The sequence below is a fragment of the Myotis lucifugus genome, unplaced genomic scaffold (genome assembly GCF_000147115.1).
Source record: "Myotis lucifugus unplaced genomic scaffold, Myoluc2.0 scaffold_139, whole genome shotgun sequence".
In the NCBI taxonomy this organism is placed as follows: domain Eukaryota; kingdom Metazoa; phylum Chordata; class Mammalia; order Chiroptera; family Vespertilionidae; genus Myotis; species Myotis lucifugus.
This window is the reverse complement of record NW_005871187.1, coordinates 2,554,222-2,577,797: the sequence shown is the minus strand read 5'-3', so window position 1 is coordinate 2,577,797 and position 23,576 is coordinate 2,554,222. Positions and strand designations below refer to the sequence as shown.

The 23,576-nt window shown below is 37.3% G+C and overlaps 1 protein-coding gene across 18 annotated transcripts in view; it reads right to left on the bottom strand.

The window, feature by feature from the left end:
* YAP1 (Yes associated protein 1) overlaps nt 1–23,576 on the bottom strand; it is a 117,172-nt gene that overhangs the window by 45,962 nt on the left and 47,634 nt on the right. For all 18 annotated transcript variants that reach the window (XM_023758817.1, XM_023758820.1, XM_023758819.1 and 15 more), the window contains one exon: nt 21,543–21,658. In XM_023758817.1, coding sequence (XP_023614585.1) covers nt 21,543–21,658 — 116 coding nt within the window. The remainder of the gene's footprint in view (nt 1–21,542; nt 21,659–23,576) is intronic.

Sequence of the window (23,576 nt, the reverse complement as noted above, 5' to 3'; positions counted from 1 at the left end):
CTTGTGAAATATTTACAAGTTTAACTTTAACGTCACACGCTCTTCAACTTTGATGGCTTGGTTCTTATTGCATAGAGAAGATTCCAACGCGCGTAATTATATTATTGGGAGATTCCACAACATTATGTGTTTAATAATTCTTCATGGAGAAAACGCCAAAAGGGCAGGAATAAAGTATTAGGTAAACTGTTTACTGTGAGCTTTAGAGAACCAGAACCAGAGGTATGTTGTGCCAATAGTTGGTCTTCAGATATATCCTGTTGATGACGCCAGCTTCTTTCAGTTTCAGAGGTACACTGTGCCAATAGTTGTTCTTCGGACATATTCTGTCGACGATGTCGGTTTTTTTCAGCTTCAGAGGTACATTGTGCCAATAGTTGGTCTTCAGACATATTCTGTCGATGACGCCGCTTTCTTTCAGCTTCAGAACGTCAACAAAAACGACCAAATTCATGATTGACAATGACAGATCGAAACACACGCATGTGATTGGCGTCAGCAAGAGCTTTATATGTATCGTGCATGCGCGAGTCAACCTTTATTTTTAAATTGCCAGTGCGTGTCATTTGTACCGGCCAGTCAGTTGGTCGTACGGTCACTTAGCCTTATATATATATAGATTTCTTTTTATTCATGTCCCACATCTAAGACCAGCGTTCTTGTGTAAAAACACAAGTTCCTTCTTTCTACATTGATAGTCCAAGACAGACTTAAGAGTGATGCTGAATAAGTAACTTTGGTAAAACAGACCATTCACACAAGCCCATGGGACCCAAAGCCCTAATTCTGGACCAGTTTCATATGTATCAGGAACAGACCCATTTGTTACTAGACTGTTATCAAAAGATTTGCTTTGACAAGGGGCAAAATCTGGTTAGGAAACACAAAGATGCTCGAAATCCTAGAGAAGCCACTAGCAGTGGTTCTCAACCTTCTGGACCTTTAAAACAGTTCCTCATGTTGTGACCCCCAACCATAAAATTATTTTCGTTGCTACTTCATAACTGTAATGTTGCTACTGTTATGAATTGTAATGTAAATATCTGATATGCAGGATGGTCTTAGGCGATCCCTGTGAAAGGGTCGTTCGACCGCCAAAGGGGTCACGACCCATAGGTTGAGAACCGCTGCACTAGGGAAGACAAGACCTGCCCCCAGGCCTGGATGTAGAGTTCTATACATAATGCTAACCATGCCCAGAGTTGGAATTTGCTGAAAGACATCCATGTTTACTAAAAGGTGAATGGAAGCAAACTTCTCTTACACGTTCAAATCAAACCACTTTTCTCAGTAGCTTTCATGGCCACTCTGGGCTCTATTTCCCTACAGGAAGGTAGAACCTCCAAAACTGACTACTAGTGGTTTGTTACCACTTTTAATTATGAAGATGACTCAAATGCAAAATCCTTTTGAAAAGAACTAAATTCTAAGTTCCTAAAATATGGTGATGAATAAGTCACTGGATGCCTTTGGAAGCCTCAACTCAATTCCAGTAGACATCATTATAGCCTCCAAACCTGACTGAATACGTGGTGATTCTCCACCTTTTTAAAAAATAGCATCACCCCTATCTGCTCACCCACTTCAGCCTGTAAATGCCACTTACATTCTCTCTGACATGTTCTAGTCAATCTCTAAGAACTCAGCCATCAATAGATAGCAGCTCTTTTACCTTACCCCAGCGGTTCTCAACCTGTGGGTCGCAACCCCATTGGGGGTTGAACGACCCTTTCACAGGGGTCACCTAAGACCTTCGGAAAACACATATTGAATATATAATTACATATTGTTTTTGTGATTAATCACTATGCTTTAATTATGTTCAATTTGTAACAATGAAAATACATCCTGCATATCAGATATTTACATTACGATTCATAACAGTAGCAAAATTACAGTTATGAAGTAGCAATGAAAATAATTTTATGGTTGGGGGTCACCACAACATGAGGAACTGTATTAAAGGGTCTCGGCATTAGGAAGGTTGAAAACCACTGCCTTACCCTATACAGCTTCCTTCCTTGGCACCTGAGTTCTCAGCTCCTGCCCCATCCCAGTGTCTTCTATCCAACACCACCACAGTTTTCTTCTTACAATATTACCTAATCAACTTTTATACGTCACTCAATGCCTTTAAAACGTTTGTGTCCCTTGCTCTCTCCCATTAAAAGGAAAATGCCAGCTGGACTCATTTTTCTTAGTAAGTCTTCACACACCCAATTCCCACCACCACTCCAACTTTTCCCAAAACTATGCCACCTCCTTGCATGTACTGTTGTGGTTATCACAGTCTGCCCTGCCCCTTATGAATGTACTCATCTTGCAAGAGAAAGAGCTCAAGTGTCACCTTCTCAATTTAGCCCTCCCTGATTACTTCACACAAAATTATTACTTTCCTCTTCTACTCTGTATTAACATTTAACAGATAACGCTATAATTACTTGTTTACATGTCTGTCCTCCTGGCAACGACCAAGTCACTCATATTTTAACTTGTAGGCTAGTATCTGAGGAATTGCTCAATAAATATTTAATGGATAAATGTCTTGCCTTTTAATACTTTGAACTTTCTATAAATGAGCTGAAAATTATGTAGTACATATACTATTTTCAATTAATGTTTATAAACAGAATATGTGAATGTTATTAATCCAGTGCCTTTTACTCCTTAAACTCTGTGTTCATAACTGTATTCATTTTTACAACACGTAAATTTCAAAAATGTTAAAAATTGCAGAAATGCAAAATAAAAAAAGCAAAAATGTCTTATAATTTACTCCCCAGGGGGGAAACTAAACAGCTTCAATTTTGCGATAGGTTCTGGATTTTTCTTGTGCACATTCTACAACATATGCACACCCATTGATGTCATGCTCTACCTGTACCACACCGCTTTATTCACTTAAGATAGTATGGGCATCTTTTCTTCATAGAACACATAGGTCTCTCATTCTTTTTAATGGCTTTATAGATCTTAACAGTATGGAGATATTAGAATTCATTTATCCCATCCCTTTCCGCAGTATTGGATACTGAGTTGTTTCTAAATTGTTTTGCTGTTATAGCAGTGCAAGGCACAACTCCTGGGGGTACCGAGGGCAGCAGCACCTCTGTCACTCCTGGCTCCATCACTACCATCCACAATGGTGACATTATCACATCTAAATCTTCAGAATGGCTCTCCGAGCTAGGCACTGTTCTTATCCCTGTCACAGATGGAGCACAGAGACTCAGAAAGGTCACTTGCCCCAGGGAGAGGAAAGAGTTGATCCAGAGCTTCTGATTTTAAACCAAAGAATACACTGCTTCCCAAAGATATAAATACATTTCCAAAAACGTATGCATTAAATTCAAAGTGGAATAGTGACTTTATCCCTTTATATACAACTTTAAATCATTAAATATTTATATGTCATATATCAAGTATTTATCACATACAAACCATTAAGTATTTAGTATTTTACTAAAAACAGTGGACTTTAAGTCCTGGCCCTGTGGCTCAGTTGGTTGGAGCGTCATCCTGTATACCAAAAGTTGGCAGGTTTGATCCTTGGTCAGGTGCATATGGGAGGCAACCAATAGATGTTTCTCTACCACATCAATATTTCTCTCCTCCCACCTCTTTCCCTTCTCCTCCCTTTCCTCTCTCCAAAAATCAATAAACATATCATTAGGTGAGAATTTTTAAAATTAAATTCAGGAAATTTATTACCAATACTATTTTTATAGACCTAAACAATAAAAAACAAACCTCTAAATGCATTAATTTTAGAAATGAAGATATAAAGGAGAGACAAGCCCAGTTAAAATAAACAGTGTAGTAATTGCTGCCATTTTCCTACATTTCTAATTAAAGAATTAAATTATATGCATATAAAATAGATTACCATACAATTAATTTTATAACCACTCACATTTAAAGCAAAATGTCTATGCTAAACAGAAAGGAATGTTTTATATATTAATTTATGCTTTTCATTTACCACTCTGGCAAAAATACAAAGTGGGCAAAAGTAGGTTTTGTTGTAATACAAATAAATAATACAATAATTAATAAATTACAAGAATAAATTGTGTTATGTATACCCACGACTATAAACCAACTTTTGCCCACCCCTGTATAATGTTATGTGGAAAGAAAGGTCCAAAATTGGATGTTTTCTCTATATAAAAGGAAAAGTATGGACCAAAGACAAAAGAGTAAATAAGGAAAGATTACTATTTAACAGCTTTGAACCACAAGTGAATCCTTAATATTAGAAAAAGGAAACTAAAAAGAAATCTTCAACCTTAAATGTGAATTAAATAAAATAATACAGATCTAGGCTTCATTTAGGGGAAATTTTTTTTTTTTAATTTTAACAGTCCTTAGAAATTTAATGACTAAATAAACATGTTAAACTAAGCTAACTGTTGAATAACCATGAAAAGCAGGAAAAGCAAGAATGATATATTTTCTGAATTGGACTAGAGTTAGAATGGAGTGAGGTCAGTAAGTTCAAGGGGGAAATCTGGGCTTCCCACAAAACTAAATTTATAAGAGGAGACATCACAGGGATTGATGCCTTAGAGTTCAATATATATCCTGATGTTAGTGCGTCATAAATATTATAATTTCTCCAATATGGAGTATATAAAATGAAGCAAATGTAAGTAGAAACTTTTTATTTACAAAACATGGTCTAAAACAGTGGCTCTCAAACTTATGTATCAGAAACATGTGGAAGGCTTGTTAAAACAGATACCCCAACTGAATTTCTAATTCAGTCAGTAGGTAAGGGGTTGGGCCTGAGTATTCTAAGATGATGCTGATGCTGATGCTGGTCTAAGGAGCTCACTCTGAGAACATTGACCTAAAATACCAACTTAATATTCTTTACATGGTAACAAAAGTGTTCTTGAATTTATTTAACTTACAGTGTTTTCTTCCAGGCTAGACTGTGAAATATCTGAACACAGGAGTATATATTATGCATTTTTCTATTTTATTGTCTAGTAGAGTGCCTACTACTCAGAAAGGGTGGGTTATAATAAATGTTGGCTGAAATTAATGCAATCAAAATGAAATTCAATTAAAATCCTTTATTTATGTTTATGAAACAAAATATTGTTTTATTCTTTTCATGTAAATTCAGATTCTCTATTATTTGGTACCACTTAAACAGAAGGTACTGGATATAGCAAATTCTTTTTATTCAGGAAGTATTTATTGAGCCCCTACTATATTCAAGCACTTATTTAGGCCCTTGAGATAGCAATAGCAAAATAGTTTCTGTTTCATGGAACTTATGTCCTAGCCAGTAAGACAAACAGATAGGTACAATACAATATTGGCTAAGGATAAGTGAAGTGAAAAGGGGGAAAAAGAAGCATGAATGCAAAAGATAAAAATAAAATATTTAAAACCAGTCTTTAGAAATGTGGACCTAGAATGGGTGCACTGAGAATGAGACCTTCAAGCTGAGAGCCAACACAATCCAAGCCCAAGGATGTGATGATCTGGGGCATGAGCATTCCAGTCAGGTGAAACACTGAGGCCAGTATGGAGTGGACAGATACAAGGAATGAGGTACAGTGGTCCATTTTGTTTTTATCATTCAAACTTGACCAGAAAAGAACGAGTAATACCTAAAGGGAATTGCCAATACTAAAGGGCAATACCAATTTCTCCAAACTCATGGACAAATCAAAGCAGGCAATAAACATTTTCATCCCATATCACATCCACACACACTAAAGGTAGGCCTTTAGACACGGGAAATATATGGGAGTTTTTCCAGGCTGGAATATCGTGCCTGACCACCACGTATCAAAGTCTTTTTGGGAAAGAGGAAGAAATAAAAAATAGGCTCTGAATCAAGAAGGCAGTGAGAGCCCGGCCGGCATGGTTCAGTGGTTGAGCATCAACCTATGAGCCAGGAGGACACGGTTGGATTCCCTGTTAGGGCACATGCCCAGGTTTCAGGCCCGATCCCCAGTAGGAGGTGTGCAGGAGGCAGCCAATTGATGATTCTCTCTCATCATTAATGTTTCTATCTCTCTTTCCCTCTCCTTTCCTCTCTGAAATCAATATATATATATATATATTTTAAAAACACAGAAGGTAGTAAGAAAGAGGTCAGCATTTCAATGAGATGTAACAGGGTAAGACATTTGAATTAGGATAAGCAAAAGAGTGGTAGGCTATAACTAAAGTAATTCGTAAATCAGAATTACCTATTCTTGAGAAAATAAATGTTTATATAGGATTTACTACTAGTAGTTGTATAACTTATCTACTAGAGAAAATACTAACTTCCTGCAATGTTTGTTTTATTTATCTTTATTGTTTAAAGTATTACAGATGTCCCCCGCCCCACACTGATTCCTGCAATATTTTAAAAACAAATAAAATACTCCAGGTCATAACAGTGAAGGTGACTCAACTTCCTGCTCTTGCTTAAGGACACTCTTGCATTAGTAATGACTAACAACCATCTGCAATATCTAATCAAACAAGAAAGTCTTGATTACACCACAAGTTAGATGATCAATCTCTCCCTCTCACCTGTCCCACAATTCAGGAATAAAGAAGTCACCTCCAGGATGCTGAAAGTTTACTAAACACACCGTGATGAGTGGTTCAAAGTATAGGATTATGAAGTGGTTTCCTGAGAATGCAAGGAGCTGGAAAAATAGATGCAATGATCTTGTAAAGGTATCTAATCCTGATCAGTTTCAGTTTTTTGACATTCTGGTCTTTTGCATTTATGTTGAATCACAAACTGTTCTTCTTATACGCAAGGCATTGTTCGAAGGTCTTTGTAAACAAATATTAACTTTTTTAACAGCCCTTTGGCACAGGAACTATTATTACCCTCATTTTACAGATGAGGAAACCAAGCACAGAAAAGCGGCCCAAGATTACTTAGCCCAGGGTGGTAAGTGGCAGAGCTGGAATCCAACCCCAGACAGTTCTAGTTCTCCAGAAACCATGTTCTTAAGTACCACACTGCAAATATGACAAACATTAATCAAAAGTAGTGTTTTAAAAAAAGTTTTCTCTTCCTAGAACTTTGATGAAATCCCATAGCTTCAGTTATTCCTACATCTTTAATGCTTCTCACAGGGTCAACAATGGTCTTTCTTCTCCACCCAACTAGACACCACAAAGTATGTCCAATATTTTAGTGGATCCTACTTTAAAATAGCAATTGCTCAAATAAAACTTTATATGTGGACTTTAATGTGGACTTGCACATTTTCATGACTAATTTTTAATAGCAGCCCCCAAATTGGTCTTAATCAACTGCAAATTAAATGTTGTAAGTGCGCCAAGATCATCTTGCCTCACCTCCTCTGAGGAAGTAGCTCTCTAACTTAGGGCTCTCCAGAGCCCACAGGAAAAATTTTCAAATCTTTACTGGGTCATTCAAGGTCCTCTATAGTCAGGCATTACATAGACCTGTGTAGGTCCTGAAAACATTCATTACTATTATTCAAACCCCTCCTAAGGACTCAGTCTCCTTTTGGTCCTTCAAACTTCTCCTCGCCTCTCTCTAGGACTTCCCTGGAGGAAATCTATCCACCCTTCCTACTTTGCTAACTTCTACTCATCCCTCCCCAATGTGAATGCCACTTCCTCAAGAGGGCTTTGCCTAAAGTAATTTAGTAATTCATTCCATGTTTAGTCCTCCCAGCTGCATGGCTTGTTCACTCCTGTCTGTCCAGTACAGGCACTTTACTGCGCTTCACGTTATTGGTCTTCACAGATGTGTTGTTGTTTTGTTTTTGTTTTTTTACAAAAGGCAAGGCCCCCAGTGGTCGGCAAACTCATTAGTCAACAGAGCCAAATATCAACAGTACAACGATTGAAATTTCTTTTGACAGCCAAATTTTTTAAACTTAAACTATATAGGTAGGTACATTGTTATTAACTTAATTAGGGTACTCCTAAGGCTTAGGAAGAGCCACACTCAAGGGGCCAAAAATCTGCATGTGGCTCGCGAGCTGCAGTTTGCCGACCACGGCCCTACACCAAAAAAGATTAGAACTTGCTTTATTGAAACACACCTCACTGCAGTGGTATGGAACCAAACACATAGTATATCCAAGGTCTGCCTGTACTTAGCAGTGTCATGGACTTTTACCTCCATAGACATCCCCAATGCACCGCAGCCCCAGACTGTTTCCTCCTGGCCTCCACTGTTTCTACCCACTGAAATTCGATTCTATACTCATGGTATTTCTGTGAAGCTTTTCTCAACTCTATCCTACCAGTAAAACTCCTCTCCACCTATCAACTGAAATTGCACTTTTGATTTTTTGGATGCTTAACTGCAGACTGTCTTTGTTTTTCCATACTGAGTTAAATATAGACCAGGTAGTATTATGGGAAGAATTTATCATTCTGCCCTAGAATAGAGAAAAAGAGTTCTTTTATTTCAAGAATGGAAATATTCAATTTTGTAAGGTTGCTCAGGACAAAATGGCAACATTAGAAACTATCACCAGGTCAGATTGTAATACTTTGATCTGCAGAATTAGGCTCTTCAAAATATGATACAGGAACTAAAATATATTTAACCCTGACTCCTAAATGCTGTAATGTACAACAATTAAATATTATTGTCACCAAGCATGGGACAAGTGTGTATAAATGCATTTATTGAAGAGAAGCAGTTTATAAAACCTGCTTCAGAGTGATGGCCAGCTCATCCCCGCCCCACCACCCTGAGTTCAGGTATTCTCCCATGTCTTATAGGTAGCTAGAAGATTCTTCTGCCAAACTACTAGAACATGCTGATGAGCCCAAACTCCCTGTAGACCACAATGAACAATGTAGTAGATGAAGACTACTCTGGCCCATACATATGAGGGCTTTAGGTGGGTATTCTGGCACTGCTACTTACCTGCACTCTGCTCACTAGCATACTGTGCCCCCAACCACTGTGCTCATGTCCCCTTCATAGTAGATGCTTCACTGTACCCTAATCATTTACCTAAACACACACCCCCACCCCCAAATCAGGCTCTAAGGCTTGCAATAAGCACTTTGACTTGGGTTGTCTTGGTATCTCTGGAGCTCAGCACTGCCACCAAATACAATCAAAGTTTGTTGAGCTGAAATAATGAAGAAATTAGCCCAGCTGGCATGGCTCAGTGGTTGAGCATCAACCTATGAACCAGGAGGTCATGGTTCTATTCCCGGTCAGGCACATGCCCGGGTTGCAGGCTTGATCCCCAGTGTGGGACATGAGTGTTTCTCTCTCATCATTCATGTTTCTATCTCTCTCTCTCCCTCTCCCTTCTTCTCTGAAATCAATAAAAATACATTTTTAAAAAGTAATGAAGAAATATGTGGCAAGAATACTGATTGATCTTGGTCTAGTCACAATCTTTCAGATCCTCAGTTTGTGCTTTTATAAATCACAATTTTTTTAAAAAGTTTATAACATTTCATAGGATTTTTATATTAAATAAGCTCTCATTAAATGATAAAGTGATTCACATGTGTTAGGTACTTAGAAAGGTTATTTCAACAGAGAATAAGAATAAAGTAAAAATAGGAATAGTAAAGTAGATCATTAACGCTTGTATGGGTTTAAATTTATCATTCTAGAGTTTTCTATCTGTGCAGTCCATGAACCAGCAGTATCAGCATCATGTGAAAACTTATTAGAAATGCAGAATTCTCAGGTTCTACTCCAGACTAGTTAACCAGAATCTGCATTTTACAAATCCCCAGGCAATTCCTCCACCCATCACAAATTGAGAATCACTGACCTAGAATACAGAAAACTAATAAGGTTCACTTGTTTTATTAAACTCCTTTATAGAACTATCTACCATTAATTCAAACTTTACCAATATAGCAAAAGACGATTCAATAGATTACTTGGTTAAAAATAGATCACCTTTGATACATTAAATATACTTTTAGCCTTATTTTAAACTCTAGAAAGACAGCATAGTTAAGAGAAAACCGTAAAAGGTTTAGATTCAGACAGACCTTGGTTCAAAGCTTGGATTCATTATTTATTAGCCTTCTAACCTTGAGCAAACTCCTTAATCTGCTTGATGCTCACTTTCCTTGTCTAGAAAATGGAGATGAACACTCAAATTAATTGTTGAGAGGGTTAAAGTAGAAAGTGCTTGACATAGGGCAGGCCTTACAGTAGGTACTTTTTAATTTTTTTTTAAATCCACACCCGAGGATATTTTTTTCCATTGATTTTTAGAAAGAGTGGAAGGGAGGGAGGGGGGGGAGGGGGGAGAGAGAGAGAGAGACATCGATGTGAGAGATACACATTAATTGGTTGCCTCCTGCATGTACCCCAACTGAGGCTGGAAATCAAACCTGCAGCCCAGGTACGTGCCCTTGACCGGAAATCGAACTCATGACCCTCCAATGTGGGAGCCGATGCCCTAACCACTGACCCATGCTGGCCAGGACCAGTAGGTACTTTTTTAAGAAGTCCGTTCCCTACTCTTTCCTAGAATAGTTCTGCCATTTTGTTGCAATAATATATTTAACTTACAAAACTCGTATATAAGAAGGCAGGTTTATGAGAAAATATACCTGGGCCTCAAACATGAAATGATCAGCTAATAAAAACAGGGAACCCATAGGTTTTCCCTTCCATAAAAGGACTCTAGAGAAGATTCATATTTTTAATGGTCTCCCAAAATTTTCAGGATAACATGCAAATTTCTCAGTTGATCACACTAAAATTTTTTGTGGATATCTTCAGTCTCATCTTTCCACCATTCTACTAGGCATACGGTGTTGGGGGTTTCAGACCTCAGTGATCTCTCACATACTGACTGTTCCCTTTACCTTTCCTTTTCTTCAGCAATTTAACTCCTTCTTATCTATTAAAATTCAGGTCCCTGAATCCAAACCACTTCTCACCACTTCCATCTCCATCCTTTCCCGAGTTATTGCAACAGCACCCTAACTAATTTCCCCACTTTTATTTTTGTAAATATTTTTCTTAATTTCAGAGAGGAAAGGGAGGGAGAGAGGGATAGAAACATCAATGATGAGAGAGAATCATCAGTTGGCTGCCTTCTGCACGCCCCCTACTGGGGATTGAGCCTGCAATCCAGGCATATGCTCTGACTGGGAATCAACTGGTGACCTCTTGGTTCCTGGGTTGATGCTCAACCGCCAAACCGCACCAGACTGGGCTAATACCCCCACTTAAAAAACAAACAAACAACTTACTTAGATTGTATCACTTCTGTGTTCAAAACTTACAAGTCCCCGTATAATATGGTTTTCATGCTACCTTTCACCAACTCTGTTCTAGCTGCAGTGGATTCTTTGTTATTCCCCAAACATGCCTCAGCACCTTTGAATGGCCTGTTGTGTTATGTATGACACATTCCTCCCCTTTCTCCCAGATATCTGCATGATAGTTCATTCAGATCTCTGCTCAAAAGACATCAATTACAGAGGCCTTCACTGGAGAACCTATTTAAAATATCTCCCTTTAACAAGTTAGGTTTATTTTCCTCTTTCCATTTTAACTATCAGACACATGTATTTGATGATATTCTGTATTCTTAGGATTTAGAATAGTGCCTAGCATATATTGAGCATTCAATATTTGTTGAAGAAATAAATGAACCTTTGGCTTTTTAAAGCTGTCTTCTCTACTCTCCTGACTACTGATTCACATGTTCCTCATCTATTTCCTCAGCACTCGGTATATATGTCTGTCATAACATTTAGTGTTATAATTATATGGAAAAGCTGTTTTAACTTGACTCTTCAATGCCCGTGGCATACAATGCGGAGTACAAAGGAGGGCATTTTTGTGGAATCAATGCTTTAGAAAGGAAACGATTCAATTGTCTCAAGGTGAAACTATGAGACTTTGTGAAAAATCATTTTCCTGTTTGTCTGTTACAGCTGAATGAACTTCCTAGAGAAAAAGGCCAAATATAAGCTCTGAGAACTTTCTAATACACAACTCTTCAGACTTTCTTCAGTGCAACTTGATACTTCTAGATTTTAACTTAATAGCTTAGAATTTCAGTAAATACATTTATAAAAGATTAGCTTTCTGTTAATCTCATTTAGGCTTTAGAATGTGCAAATACAGCAATGACCTTTTGTTAAAATTTTAACCTATAAGAAGTTTTATTATCTTCTTACCTTATTGAGATCAAAAGAAAATATTATTTTGGAAAACTCTTGTCTATTGTTGCAGGATTTTTTTCATTTCACTGATGCTGCCTATATATGGTAGTCTATGGATATCATTTTTAAAGAATTAGCATCTTAATCTTTCACACAAATATTCTTCCTATGAGTCATAGTTATTGTAGCAATAGAGTAACTAGAAGAATTTAGAAATCAGTGGGGAAGACAAAAATAATATTCCAACACTTATCAAGAAAAGAAATAAAATAGGCATTTATTTGGTCCATAAATGTAAGTAATTTGTAATCTCTTTCTCATCCTCTCTACTCCAAAGCAAAGTTTGCAAAATTCTACAAATAATCACAGAAAAAAAGTTGAATGGGGACATTTCTATTTTTAAGCATCACTATCTAAGAGAGCTGGTGGCAATGATACTAATATATCAAACATTTTTTCTTTATACTCTTTAAATAATGTCCTTTTACTCTTCTAAGTTAGTTTGTTGGTTAAAATAAAAGAAGTAAGTTTATAACCTTTTCTTCATTAGGTTCAAATATTTACACTAAAAACCTTAGTAACTTTCAGAATTCAAATGAACTTACCAAACGATTACGTCAAATACTTCAAATAAATTTTTAAAAATATTTATTTATTCTTTAAGGTCATTTTATACATCTTTCCTTACTTTAGAATATAATTTCTAAAATTAGCTAAGAAGGCAGGTTATAATCAAGCAAATAACTAATAATCTGAAATAAGCAAGCAAATAACTAAGTATATAAACATCATACTCCCTAACACATTTGACATTTAAATAATTATTTTGGATATTATAATTCTCAAATTGAAATGATCTTTTCAAAAATGGAACAGCATAAAAAATACTGCTATGAAGCTACTGAAAAACCAAGTAACTTTATAGATCCACCTTTCAATTAATTTGGGTTTCTTCATTAAAGGAATGAACAAATGAGTTCTTTAAAAAATGTAATAGATTGTACAAGCCAATTGTTTTGCTGATGTATTAAGAGGAGGAGGGGTGTTTATTTTAGAAGCCCAGCTGAACAGACTCAGCATAAAGAATAGCAATTTATCAGCCAACAACTATTGTTCCATTTGCCAAATGTTGCTGCTTTGCCCAGGTAATCTAAGTTTTTTTTAATCCTCACCAGAGGATATTTTTCCATTGATTTTTTAGAGAGAGTGGAAGGGTAAGAGGAGGGGGGGAGAGAGGGAGAGAGAGAGAGAGAGAAACATCAACGTGAGAGACATTCATCGATTGGCTGCTTCCTGCACACAAGCCTGCAACTGAGGTATGTGACCTTGACCAGGAATGTAACCCACAACCCTTCAGTCCTCGGGCCAATGCTCTAACCACTGAACAACCAGCCAGGGCTGAGTTTTAATAATTATTTAGAAAATATTGTTAAGTTAAAAATCATGACCAAATCACTTAACATCAAGTGATCCCCAGCCCGGCCGGTGTGGCTCAGTAGTTGAGCACTGACCCATGAACCAGGAGGTCACAGGCAGCCGATTGATGATTCTCTCATCATTGATGGTTCTGTCTCTCCCTCTCCCTTCCTCTCTATGAAAAAAATAAAAACATTTTTTTTTAAGTGATCCCCAGTGGAGAGGGTGTGAAATACTCTCACAATCAGAATAAAACAGGCTATTAGCTGCTCTGACATGAGTGACATGCTTCATTAAGCAGCAAAGTCAAGAATCCATCAATATTAGAAGGTGCCACTTGGTTTAAGAAATACTTCAGAACTACAGTACTAAAGAAGATATGATAATTGAAAGCTAACGTCATTTGCAACTTTATTGGGCATTCTCACTGAATTATTTTTTTCTATTTCACAAATAAACATTTTTATTTTCATAGTCCTTACATTTTATTTATAACTTTTATTAAAATGAAATGTGCTGGTCCTATTTTTAAATCACAAAAATGGTTCTTGTTTCCGTATTAGTAATCATTTTTCAGGAACTTAATCATCAACAAATCAAAATAAACTATATAAAACAACTGAATTTCTTAAGAATTAGTTATTCCCAGCTAGTGTGGCTCAGAGGCTGAGCATCAACCTATGAACCAAGAGGTCAGGGTTCAATCCTGATCAGGGCATATGCCCGAGTTTCAGGCTCAATCCCCAGTGTGGGGCATGCAGGAGGCAAGCTGATCAATGATTCTCTCATTGATGTTTCTATCTCTCTCTGCCTCTCTTCCTTTCTCTCTGAAATCAAGTTTTTAAAAAAAATTTTTTTTAAAAGAATTAGTTATATTAATTCTAGATTACATGCTTTTGCTTTTTACTATTATCCTCTTTCCTGTGGCTACCTTTCATAATTTATCTAAATTTCCAAATGAGGAAAAAGGAAACCAATTTTGGCTGAAAAAAGATAGTTAGGATAGGAGCTTGAGAGTAACTAATAAATACAAGCCTTTTAATACCTGGCTGGAGTGGCTCAGTTGGTTAGGTGTCATCCCGTTCACCGAAAAACTGCCTGTTTGATTTCCAGTCAGGGCACATACCTGGGTTGTGGGTTTGATAATGGTCTGGGAACCTATGGAAGGCAACTGATGTCTGCCACTCTCTCTTCTCCGTGTTCTTGGATGAGGATTAAAAATAATAATAATAATACAGCCTCTTACTGCATTCATTGCTCTGACGTTGGGCTTTGTTATAATTTTATTCCTGTAAGTACTGTTGATATACTTCAGTACAGCCTCATTCTATATACTGACTTCAGATTGACAATTTCTATTTTATAATATTCAAAAACTTTTAGAAGAATCAAAAACATCTTGACTCATGTAAATTCATGTAAATGTAGCCCTAAAGGCAGTGTGCTAACAGATTTTAAAATTATCTATGCTAATGAAAGCCTACGTGGTCCTTGCAAGCGATGTCATCACAAGATGGCCGCCACAAGATGGCCACACGCACAGTGAAGGTGGGGCCCTGTGGCCGCTCTGCACGCTAAGGCCTGGGGGTCCTGCAGCTCCATGCGCAGCGCGGAGGAGGCTGGTCCCGGTGTCTCTGCCGCCTCGCACAGAGGAGGCGAATCGCGGCAGGGGAGGGCAGTTGTAGGCAATCAGTCTAGCAGGGAGGGCAGTTGAGGGCGATTGGGCCCGGCCGGCAGGGAAGCGGTCAGGGGGCCATCAGGTTGGCAGGTAGAAGTGGTTAGGGGCAATTAGGCAGGCAGGCAGGCAAGCAGTTAGGAGCCAGTGGTACCAAATTGTGAGAGGGATCCCAGATTGGAGAGGGTGAAGGCTGGGCTGAGAGACACCCCCCCACCCCGTGCACAAATTCTGTGCACTGGGCCTCTAGTTTTAAATAAAGAAACAGTGGCTACCAGTTCATACGAACTGATTAAACTGAAAACTATCCGATCAGATCATAGTTACTTATCTATTGTATATGCAATATATTATACCAAGCACTGTATATTGTTATTAAGTTCTAACTATGTGCCAAGTACCTTAAATAGTATCATGTAATCTTCACAACAGCCCTATAAGTTCAGTGTTATATTATTGTTATCCCCATTTTCCAGGTGAAGAAACCGAGGTACAGTTTTGTCCAAAAATCTTATAGGCAGTAAGTGACAGAGCTTGGATTCAAATCCATGTCCACCAGACTCTCAGAGCCCTTGATCTTTCCCCCTATTCTAGATTCCATTTCAGTTTACTCCAAAATGAAAAGTAGAACTTCAAAGTTTGTGAACTACAACACATGAAGTAGAAATTATCAACTCCTAAAACCTGTTGTCAACTTTCCAACTTCTCACATATCCTTATCCTTTACTGTGCTTTTTAAAGTGAAAAACCCTATATGTTGTCATTTTTACATTTCACATCTATTCTCTGTCATTTTCCCTGGTAAAAAATTCTCTTTCCCATCTGGTCCCAGAGATTTACACAAAGCAGGAGTAATAGAGCAGGAAACATGAAGGCAGTTCTGCACTACTCTGGCTGCCTCTCAGCATTTCACCCGCTGCAATGAAAGTGTTTAGCACATTTCTCTAACATGTATCATCTGTCTCCATCAAGAAAGCATTTTCTACACCCATCTTGAGGTACTTCCTAGGAATCCCATGCAGGTTTATCGGGAAATCTGAAAGTGTTACATTGGTAGGATTTGGGCACTGATTTAAAAAATGACTTTAAAACATAAAAATAATGAATCCTTTAAAATGTACAGTAATGATGACATTCGACTTTAGTCTATTATCAAAGTTACATTTTTTCAAAAAAAATATTTTATTGGTTTTTTACAGAGAGGAAAGGAGAGGGATAGAGTTAGAAACATTGATGAGAGAGAAACATCGATCAGCTGCCTCCTGCACACTCCCCACTGGGGATGTGCCCGCAACCAAGGTACATGCCCTTGACCGGAATTGAACCTGGGACCCTTGAGTCCGCAGGCAGACGACGCTCTATCCACTGAGCCAAACCGGTTAGGGCCAAAGTTATATTTTTAAAAAGCATACATAACTGGGTTAACTGATTTTGCTTCAATTAAATCAGAGCTTGTGATTTTTAATTTTCCTAAACACTCTTTGGTGTCAAGTTATTTTTGATTTATCACAGAGTATACTTTCCTGACTTTATTGTTGCTTTAAGATTCAGCAATCTTGTGGGTCATTGTTAACAAGCTACTACTAAAAAATTTAATATCTTCATATAAATAAATCTGGTTAAAGGAGAAATACCACTTTTCTATCCCCAAGTCCTTATTTTCTAATGTCTACCAAAAATCACTAATATTTACCTGTCAGTATGTAGATCTATTTTATACAGATCCAAGCATACATCAAAAGGCTGTTAAATCAATACTCTATAAGCATAACACTTTAAAAAATTTTTTAAATATATTTTTATTGATTTCAGAGAGGAAGAGAGAGGGAGAGATAGAAACATCAATGATGAGAGAGAATCATTGATCGGCTGCCTCCTGCATGCCCCCAACCAGGGATGGAGCCCATAACCCGGGCATGTGCCCTTGACCAGAATTGAACCCGGGACCCTTTAGTCTGCAGGTTGATGCTCTATCTACTGAGTCAAACAGGCTAGGGTAAGCATAACACATTTAATAGAACTTCGAAAGGGCAATCATCTCAAATAATTTAATAAAATAGGGTTTATACACATATCATTACATATTTTAATGGAAAGTAAAATAGAACCATTATCTTACTGAATTATTCAAAATTCCTTCTATTTTTCTTTCAAATTCTTTTCAGTCATTTATTTGCCAATTAAATGGACAGAGAATATAAATTAATCTTCTTTAAAGGATCTAGAAGTCTTGCCTCTAGAACCCTTTCCAGTGCACCTTTATTTGTACTTACTAGTAGAATTTGGGCAATCACAAACTACAGGTCTCCAGTCCAGCAATAAAGTCCATCCTTTCAACCTCAAGTCTTGAAAAATGACTTCTAAAACCAAAGTATACTGATCATTTTGGCTAAACAGAATTATTAGACTGAATAAAAGAAATAGGATTTCTTAAAATCTTAGAATTGGAGTGAAACTTGAAAGATCATTCAGTCGAGCCAAATATTAAAAAGTAGGTCTGGAGAGTCTACAGAAAAATGACAGCATTTTATTCCTATGACATTCAATCCAAAGCATTTCAACACCATGTAGAAATCCATTATTTATTTTTAAATTTATATGTCCACTGAAATGAAAGACAACAATCTCATGCATGTAATTCAGAGTAAAATGAGGTATTTACTATATCGAGATCTTATCAATAGCCTCAACTTGATTTGGTAGTTAAGCCATTTGTATTTGTGAACAAACTTAGAATCCACACTTGAATTTTCATAGATATTTAACACCTTACTCTCATTTTAAAACTTTTGCTGACTCGTTTTCTTTTTTACACTGTTTCAGTTTTACTTTTAAAAAACTTTCTGGTTTCACTAAACCTTTAATGGTTTTATTGATTTCAGAAAGAGAGGAAGGGAGAGGGAGAGAGAAACATCGATGGATTGCCTCCAGTAAGCACCCGACCCGAATGTGCCCTACCTGGATGGAATCGACTGGTAACCTTTTGGTGCACGGGACAATGTTCAACCGAGTTACACGGGCCAGGGCTCTTCCTTTCTTAACTGATCATACTGTCTGACCTTCCCATTAAAGAAAATGACCTCTAGTGTTCTCATGAAATACTTTCTTCTTTAAGGTACAGTGTCCATTTTATCATATACAAAATCTCTTTAAACAAACATCATCGCCACACCCATCACCTTCTGTAGAAAGAGTTCTCCAGTATGTCTACTGATATTTTAAAATAATGCCTCCAGTGCATTAACAGATCCTATCCCATCTGTTTTCTGAGGCTTTACTCTGTCACTTACCCTAACCCTAGTCACATGTAGACTAAGAGCATGGGCTCTGGAGCCCCACTACCAGAGTCTGAATCCTGGCTTCTACCATTTAAAAGCTGTGTTATTTGGGGAAAGTTACTCAAGCTTTCTCATATGTAAAGTGAGCCTAATAACAACACTTAACCTAAATGGCCATTATGAGAATTAAATGAGATAGTACAAAATAAACTTAGCAGAATGCCAGGCATATAAATACCCTTCTTATTATTTAACTAGAGGGCCCGGTGCATGAAATTCATGCACTGGTGGTAGTGGTGGTGGGGGGATGGGGGCAGCGCGCACGTGCGCGCGCTCAGCCTGGCCTGCACCCTCTGGCAGTCCGGGGCCCCTCGCTCCTTACTGCTCGGCTCACTGCTCCTTAGCGCTGCCGCGAGAGAAGCTCCCACTACCGCCGCTGTGCTCACTAGCCATGAGCCGGGCTTCTGGCTGAGCAGTGCTCTCCCTGTGGGAGCGCACTGACCACCAGGGGGTAGCTCCTGCGTTGAGCGTCTGCCCCCTGGTGGTCAATGTGTGTCATAGCAACCAGTCGTTCCACCGTTTGGTCAAGTTGCATGTTACCCTTTTATTATATAGAATTTAAAAGCCCAAGCGACTGTTATGACTGGTCGACCAAACAACAGGTCGCTATGATGTGCACTGACTACCAGGGGACAGACGCTCAACACAGGGGCTGCCCCCTGGTGGTCAGTGCGCTCCAACAGCCAACCTCCCATGGCCAGCTAACCTCCATAGTCCCTCCCACCGCCAGCTGGCCCCAATTGGCCCCGATTGCCGGCCAGGCACGAATTGGTGCACCGGGCCTCTAGTCAGGTATATATATGTCTAATCACTCTGTTGTACATATGAAACTAGTATAACATTGTATGCCATCTGTAAATAAATTAATTTAAAAAATACACCTGTTAAGCATGCCTGCTAATTTATATGCAGTACATAATAAACACATTTCATATTTTACAATTAAAATTCAGAGTGGAAATAAAATATGCAAATATTCTAAAACCAATTTGATATATACTCTTGATTTTGAACATAAATTTGAATAAAGATTTCCATTTCCATTGACCATTACCATTAGAAAATTTAATAGGAAAAAAACACCCAATGTTCCAAAAGAATAATAATTAACCATTCTAGATGCAAAATGCCTACTCTTCCAGTAGGAGAGTAGGAGTTATTTGTTACTAATTTTTTAGGTATAATTTTAGATGGAGCATGACAAAAATGAATAATCTCAATCATCTTCTTTGAGCTATAAATATAACTTGTATTTGGAAATCTGATAATTAAAAAGAAAAGCTGCCAAGTAAAAATATTAGTTAATAAATACTTTCATAATTTTTGCTTTTAAATTTTTAAAATTTAAATGTCACACATAAAACAGATTCTGAGAATAAGTAAATGAATTCTTATTAAAATAAATTAAAATGGAAGATTTAAGGAATGATCTTATTTCAAGAGTTTATATAAACAAAATTTATAACAAGAAAATCTCATTCATGAACCTTGTCTACATTTACATTTTCAGCTTTTAACTCTTTTTAAAAATATATATTTTTTTATTGATTTCAGAGAGGAATGAAGAGGAAGAGAAACATCAATGTCGAGAGAGAATCATTGATCAGCTGCCTCCTGCATGCCCCACACTGGAGATCGAGCCCACAACCTGGACATGTGCCCCGACAGGAATCAAACCATGACCTCCTGGTTCATTGAGGTCGACACTCAACCACTGAGCCAGGCCGGCTGGGCTGTTTTTTAACTCATTAGAAATGTGTTTAACCCACCAAAAGGAAGAGGAGAGTGTGACGGAACAGTAGAAACATTCCAACACACTGGCATCATCTTCAGGGGCAAAGACATTTCAAATTCTGCACACTCTAAGGTCAAGGAATCCTCCTGTCAACCAACTGCATCACCCTCCCCACTTCCATCAATCCCTTTCCAAAGGCTGCTGCTGCTAAGAAAATCTATAGTGCAGCCATAATATTAAGTTGGTCAGTTTGTTGGATAGGGAAGATGTATGAGCTATGAAGATACATCGGTGAGAACTGCCAATTACTGTTGCCATCTGTGCCTTAAACCAGGGCACTAAGCAAAGGGGACAAAGTGTGGGAGGCAGAGGAGTGGTCAGAAATCCAGCCCAAATGCCTCAGTCCCTGATGCCAGGCATGGGGTTGCATCTGCCCAGAGGAAGGGCCACCTTTTTCTAATACGCACAAAGATGCATAATGGAGTAGCTATGAACTTGAGCCCATATAACAAAGAAGAAAAAAGCTAACAGTATCTAACTTACTAGGGAAAAAGGAAATAAGCCTTTACTTACTACCTATTAATATATTGTAATAATAGCTTTATATGTACTGTATCATTTCATTTAATATCTTCCTCTCTATAAGAAGGGGCAATGTCATTCCTCATTATGTAGATGAGAAAAACAGCAGATTTAAGTAACTTCCAAATAAGAGGCAAAAAAAAAAAATTATACTCAGATTTATCTCCCTATGAAAAAGATGGAAACATGCTCAATAACACATACTAGACCTAAGAAAAATGCCTTGGGGTTTATAAGTTACTATCTTCCAGTTAATCTCAAGATAGAAGAAATATCTGCTTTAAAAGGTAGGGGGTTAGGAACACCATAGCTTGGTTTCTAATCCAAACCACAAAAGGAAGGGGGAAACCTTCAACTTTAAGACCACAGACACAAGCATGTCAAAGTTAACCAAACTAGGAATTTGAGATACTCACTTCAGAATTAAAACTTTAAAATTTGTTGTCTTTTAGACATCAGCCCCTTTATGTATTAATGACTAAACAATGCTTTGGCATATACGTAGTATGTTACTTTGAAATAAGTAAGTCTCCCCTGTGAAACTGGATAGAAAATAACCATCACCCAGGATCCAGTTTTCTTAGAAGAATAATTACTATTTTCCACAGAAAGTTTTACCAATGCACAAGCATTATTCAGTGTGGTCTAATTACAGCGTCTAACTCACCTGAGGCCGAGTTCATCATATTCTGCTGCACTGGTGGGCTGGTGGGGCCTGTAACATTGATCTGGGTGAGCATAGCCTTCCTGGGATCCTGCCATGTTGTTGTCTGATCGATGTGACTGAGATAAAAAAACACACCAGTGCATTAGATAACAAATACCAGGTCCTAAGAAGAACAATCCCACTTATCAAAATAGGGTACATTATATGGGCTAATAGGCAAAGATGTCTAAACTAGCTCTGCAAAAGCATATAGTCATGACATCTCATTGCTCCTACCCTTCCTCTGCAACCTTTCTCTATCCTTATATTTTTTTATCCTTTTATCACTCAACTTTCACTTCTTAGATCTTACAAGTGCAGGATTTGAAAAATCTATACCTGAAACTTTAAGTGAAGGGAAACCATTTTCACTTAGTAGACAATTATTATCCACTTCTAATTTAAACATAAAATGTGATTTACAAACTAATAATCTGTAACAGTGGTCATATGACTAAAACCCAAAATTTTCAAGGGACTCATCCACATTTTTTCTCCTAAACTAAGGATGCCAATTAATTTTTAGATCTAAAACCTTTTAGGTAAAACACAAAGATATTGTCTTATTGTAATATATATATATACCAAAGCCAAAATTAAATTAAAACATCATATGTAAGTTTTTATTGTTTCCTGTGACTGTTTTTTGCTTAAACAAAACATTTCAACATTTTCTACGTGCATTTAACTTACTGCAAAATATCTTAGACATATGCATATAGATTTCTTCACCTATAACACTGGGATGAAACCAGCTAAAGATTCCATGAAATATAATACTACAAGGCATTTGGCACAATATCTGGTAAATGAGCATTCAATAAATAATAGTCTCCTTCTTCTAGCAAATGTTTCAGTGAAACAACTAAAAATACTATACACATGAAACTACTGTTATCCTGAAGAAAAAAAAAAGCCAGAGAAGTACTCAAAGAGTTATGCCAGGTTCTCTTCTGTGTAATTTATAAAAGCAAAAACTTGAAAGCCAGCTAACATCTAATGACAGGGATTGGTTAAATAAATATTGTTTAATATAATGGATTATAATGCAGCTATTGAAAGTATTTTAGAAGAATATTTAATAACATGGAAACTATTCATACAGCTTTTTAAAGTAGGCTGTAAAACAGTATGTACAGTATGAGGCTTACTGTTTAAATATATGTAAGCAGTGAAAACATATGGGAAGGATAGTCATCAAAATGTAACTCTTTATTTCTAGGTGGCAAAATTACAGAACTCTGCTTTGCTAGATTTTCCTATTACTAAACAACCAGGAACTCATCGTATTTTTGAAACTGGTCAGGGGGGAATGGCTAGAAAGAAGACATTTTAAAAAAGTAACCCTCCCAAATTATTTTTTGTATGGCTGTTTAAATTTCAAATCTGGGTTCTCTCTTCTTGAATAATCCCATGATAAATTCCCATGTAAATGGTTAGGAAGTGACACCCTGTCATTTACTTTCCTGACATGGAATTAGGATGCTATCTTCATCAATAACATTATCAATAGCACAATAAAAAAGGATCATAGACTCTGGCTGGAATGGACCAAAAGTATTATCTACTGGAGATAGGAAAATTCCTTTAGGTCCTAAGAAAGCAGGAAGGGGATGAAAGCAGGGAGGTAACAATATGGGAGATGTGTACACTCAGGAATAAGATTGGTACCTGTCAATTCGGCACTTCTTTTTGTCCACTGGTCATACATGCTTTTTAGCAGTAGACCTAGCATTTGTTCAGGTCTAGACAATACAGGCAAAACCTTACTCAAGTCTTGCTATGTAACCCCCTCATTCCAAAACATCGAGCCCTTATCAAGCCCAGTAAGGGCTTATTCCTCTTCCTTTGCAATTCTCTATATGAGCTGCCAAACAAATTAAATCATAAAATGTTCTCTAGATCTACAGTGTTTCCTTCTCATGCTTATAGATGATAAGCAATACACATATGGTAATTAATATAGTCATACTCAAGGAAAGAAATTTAAAATCC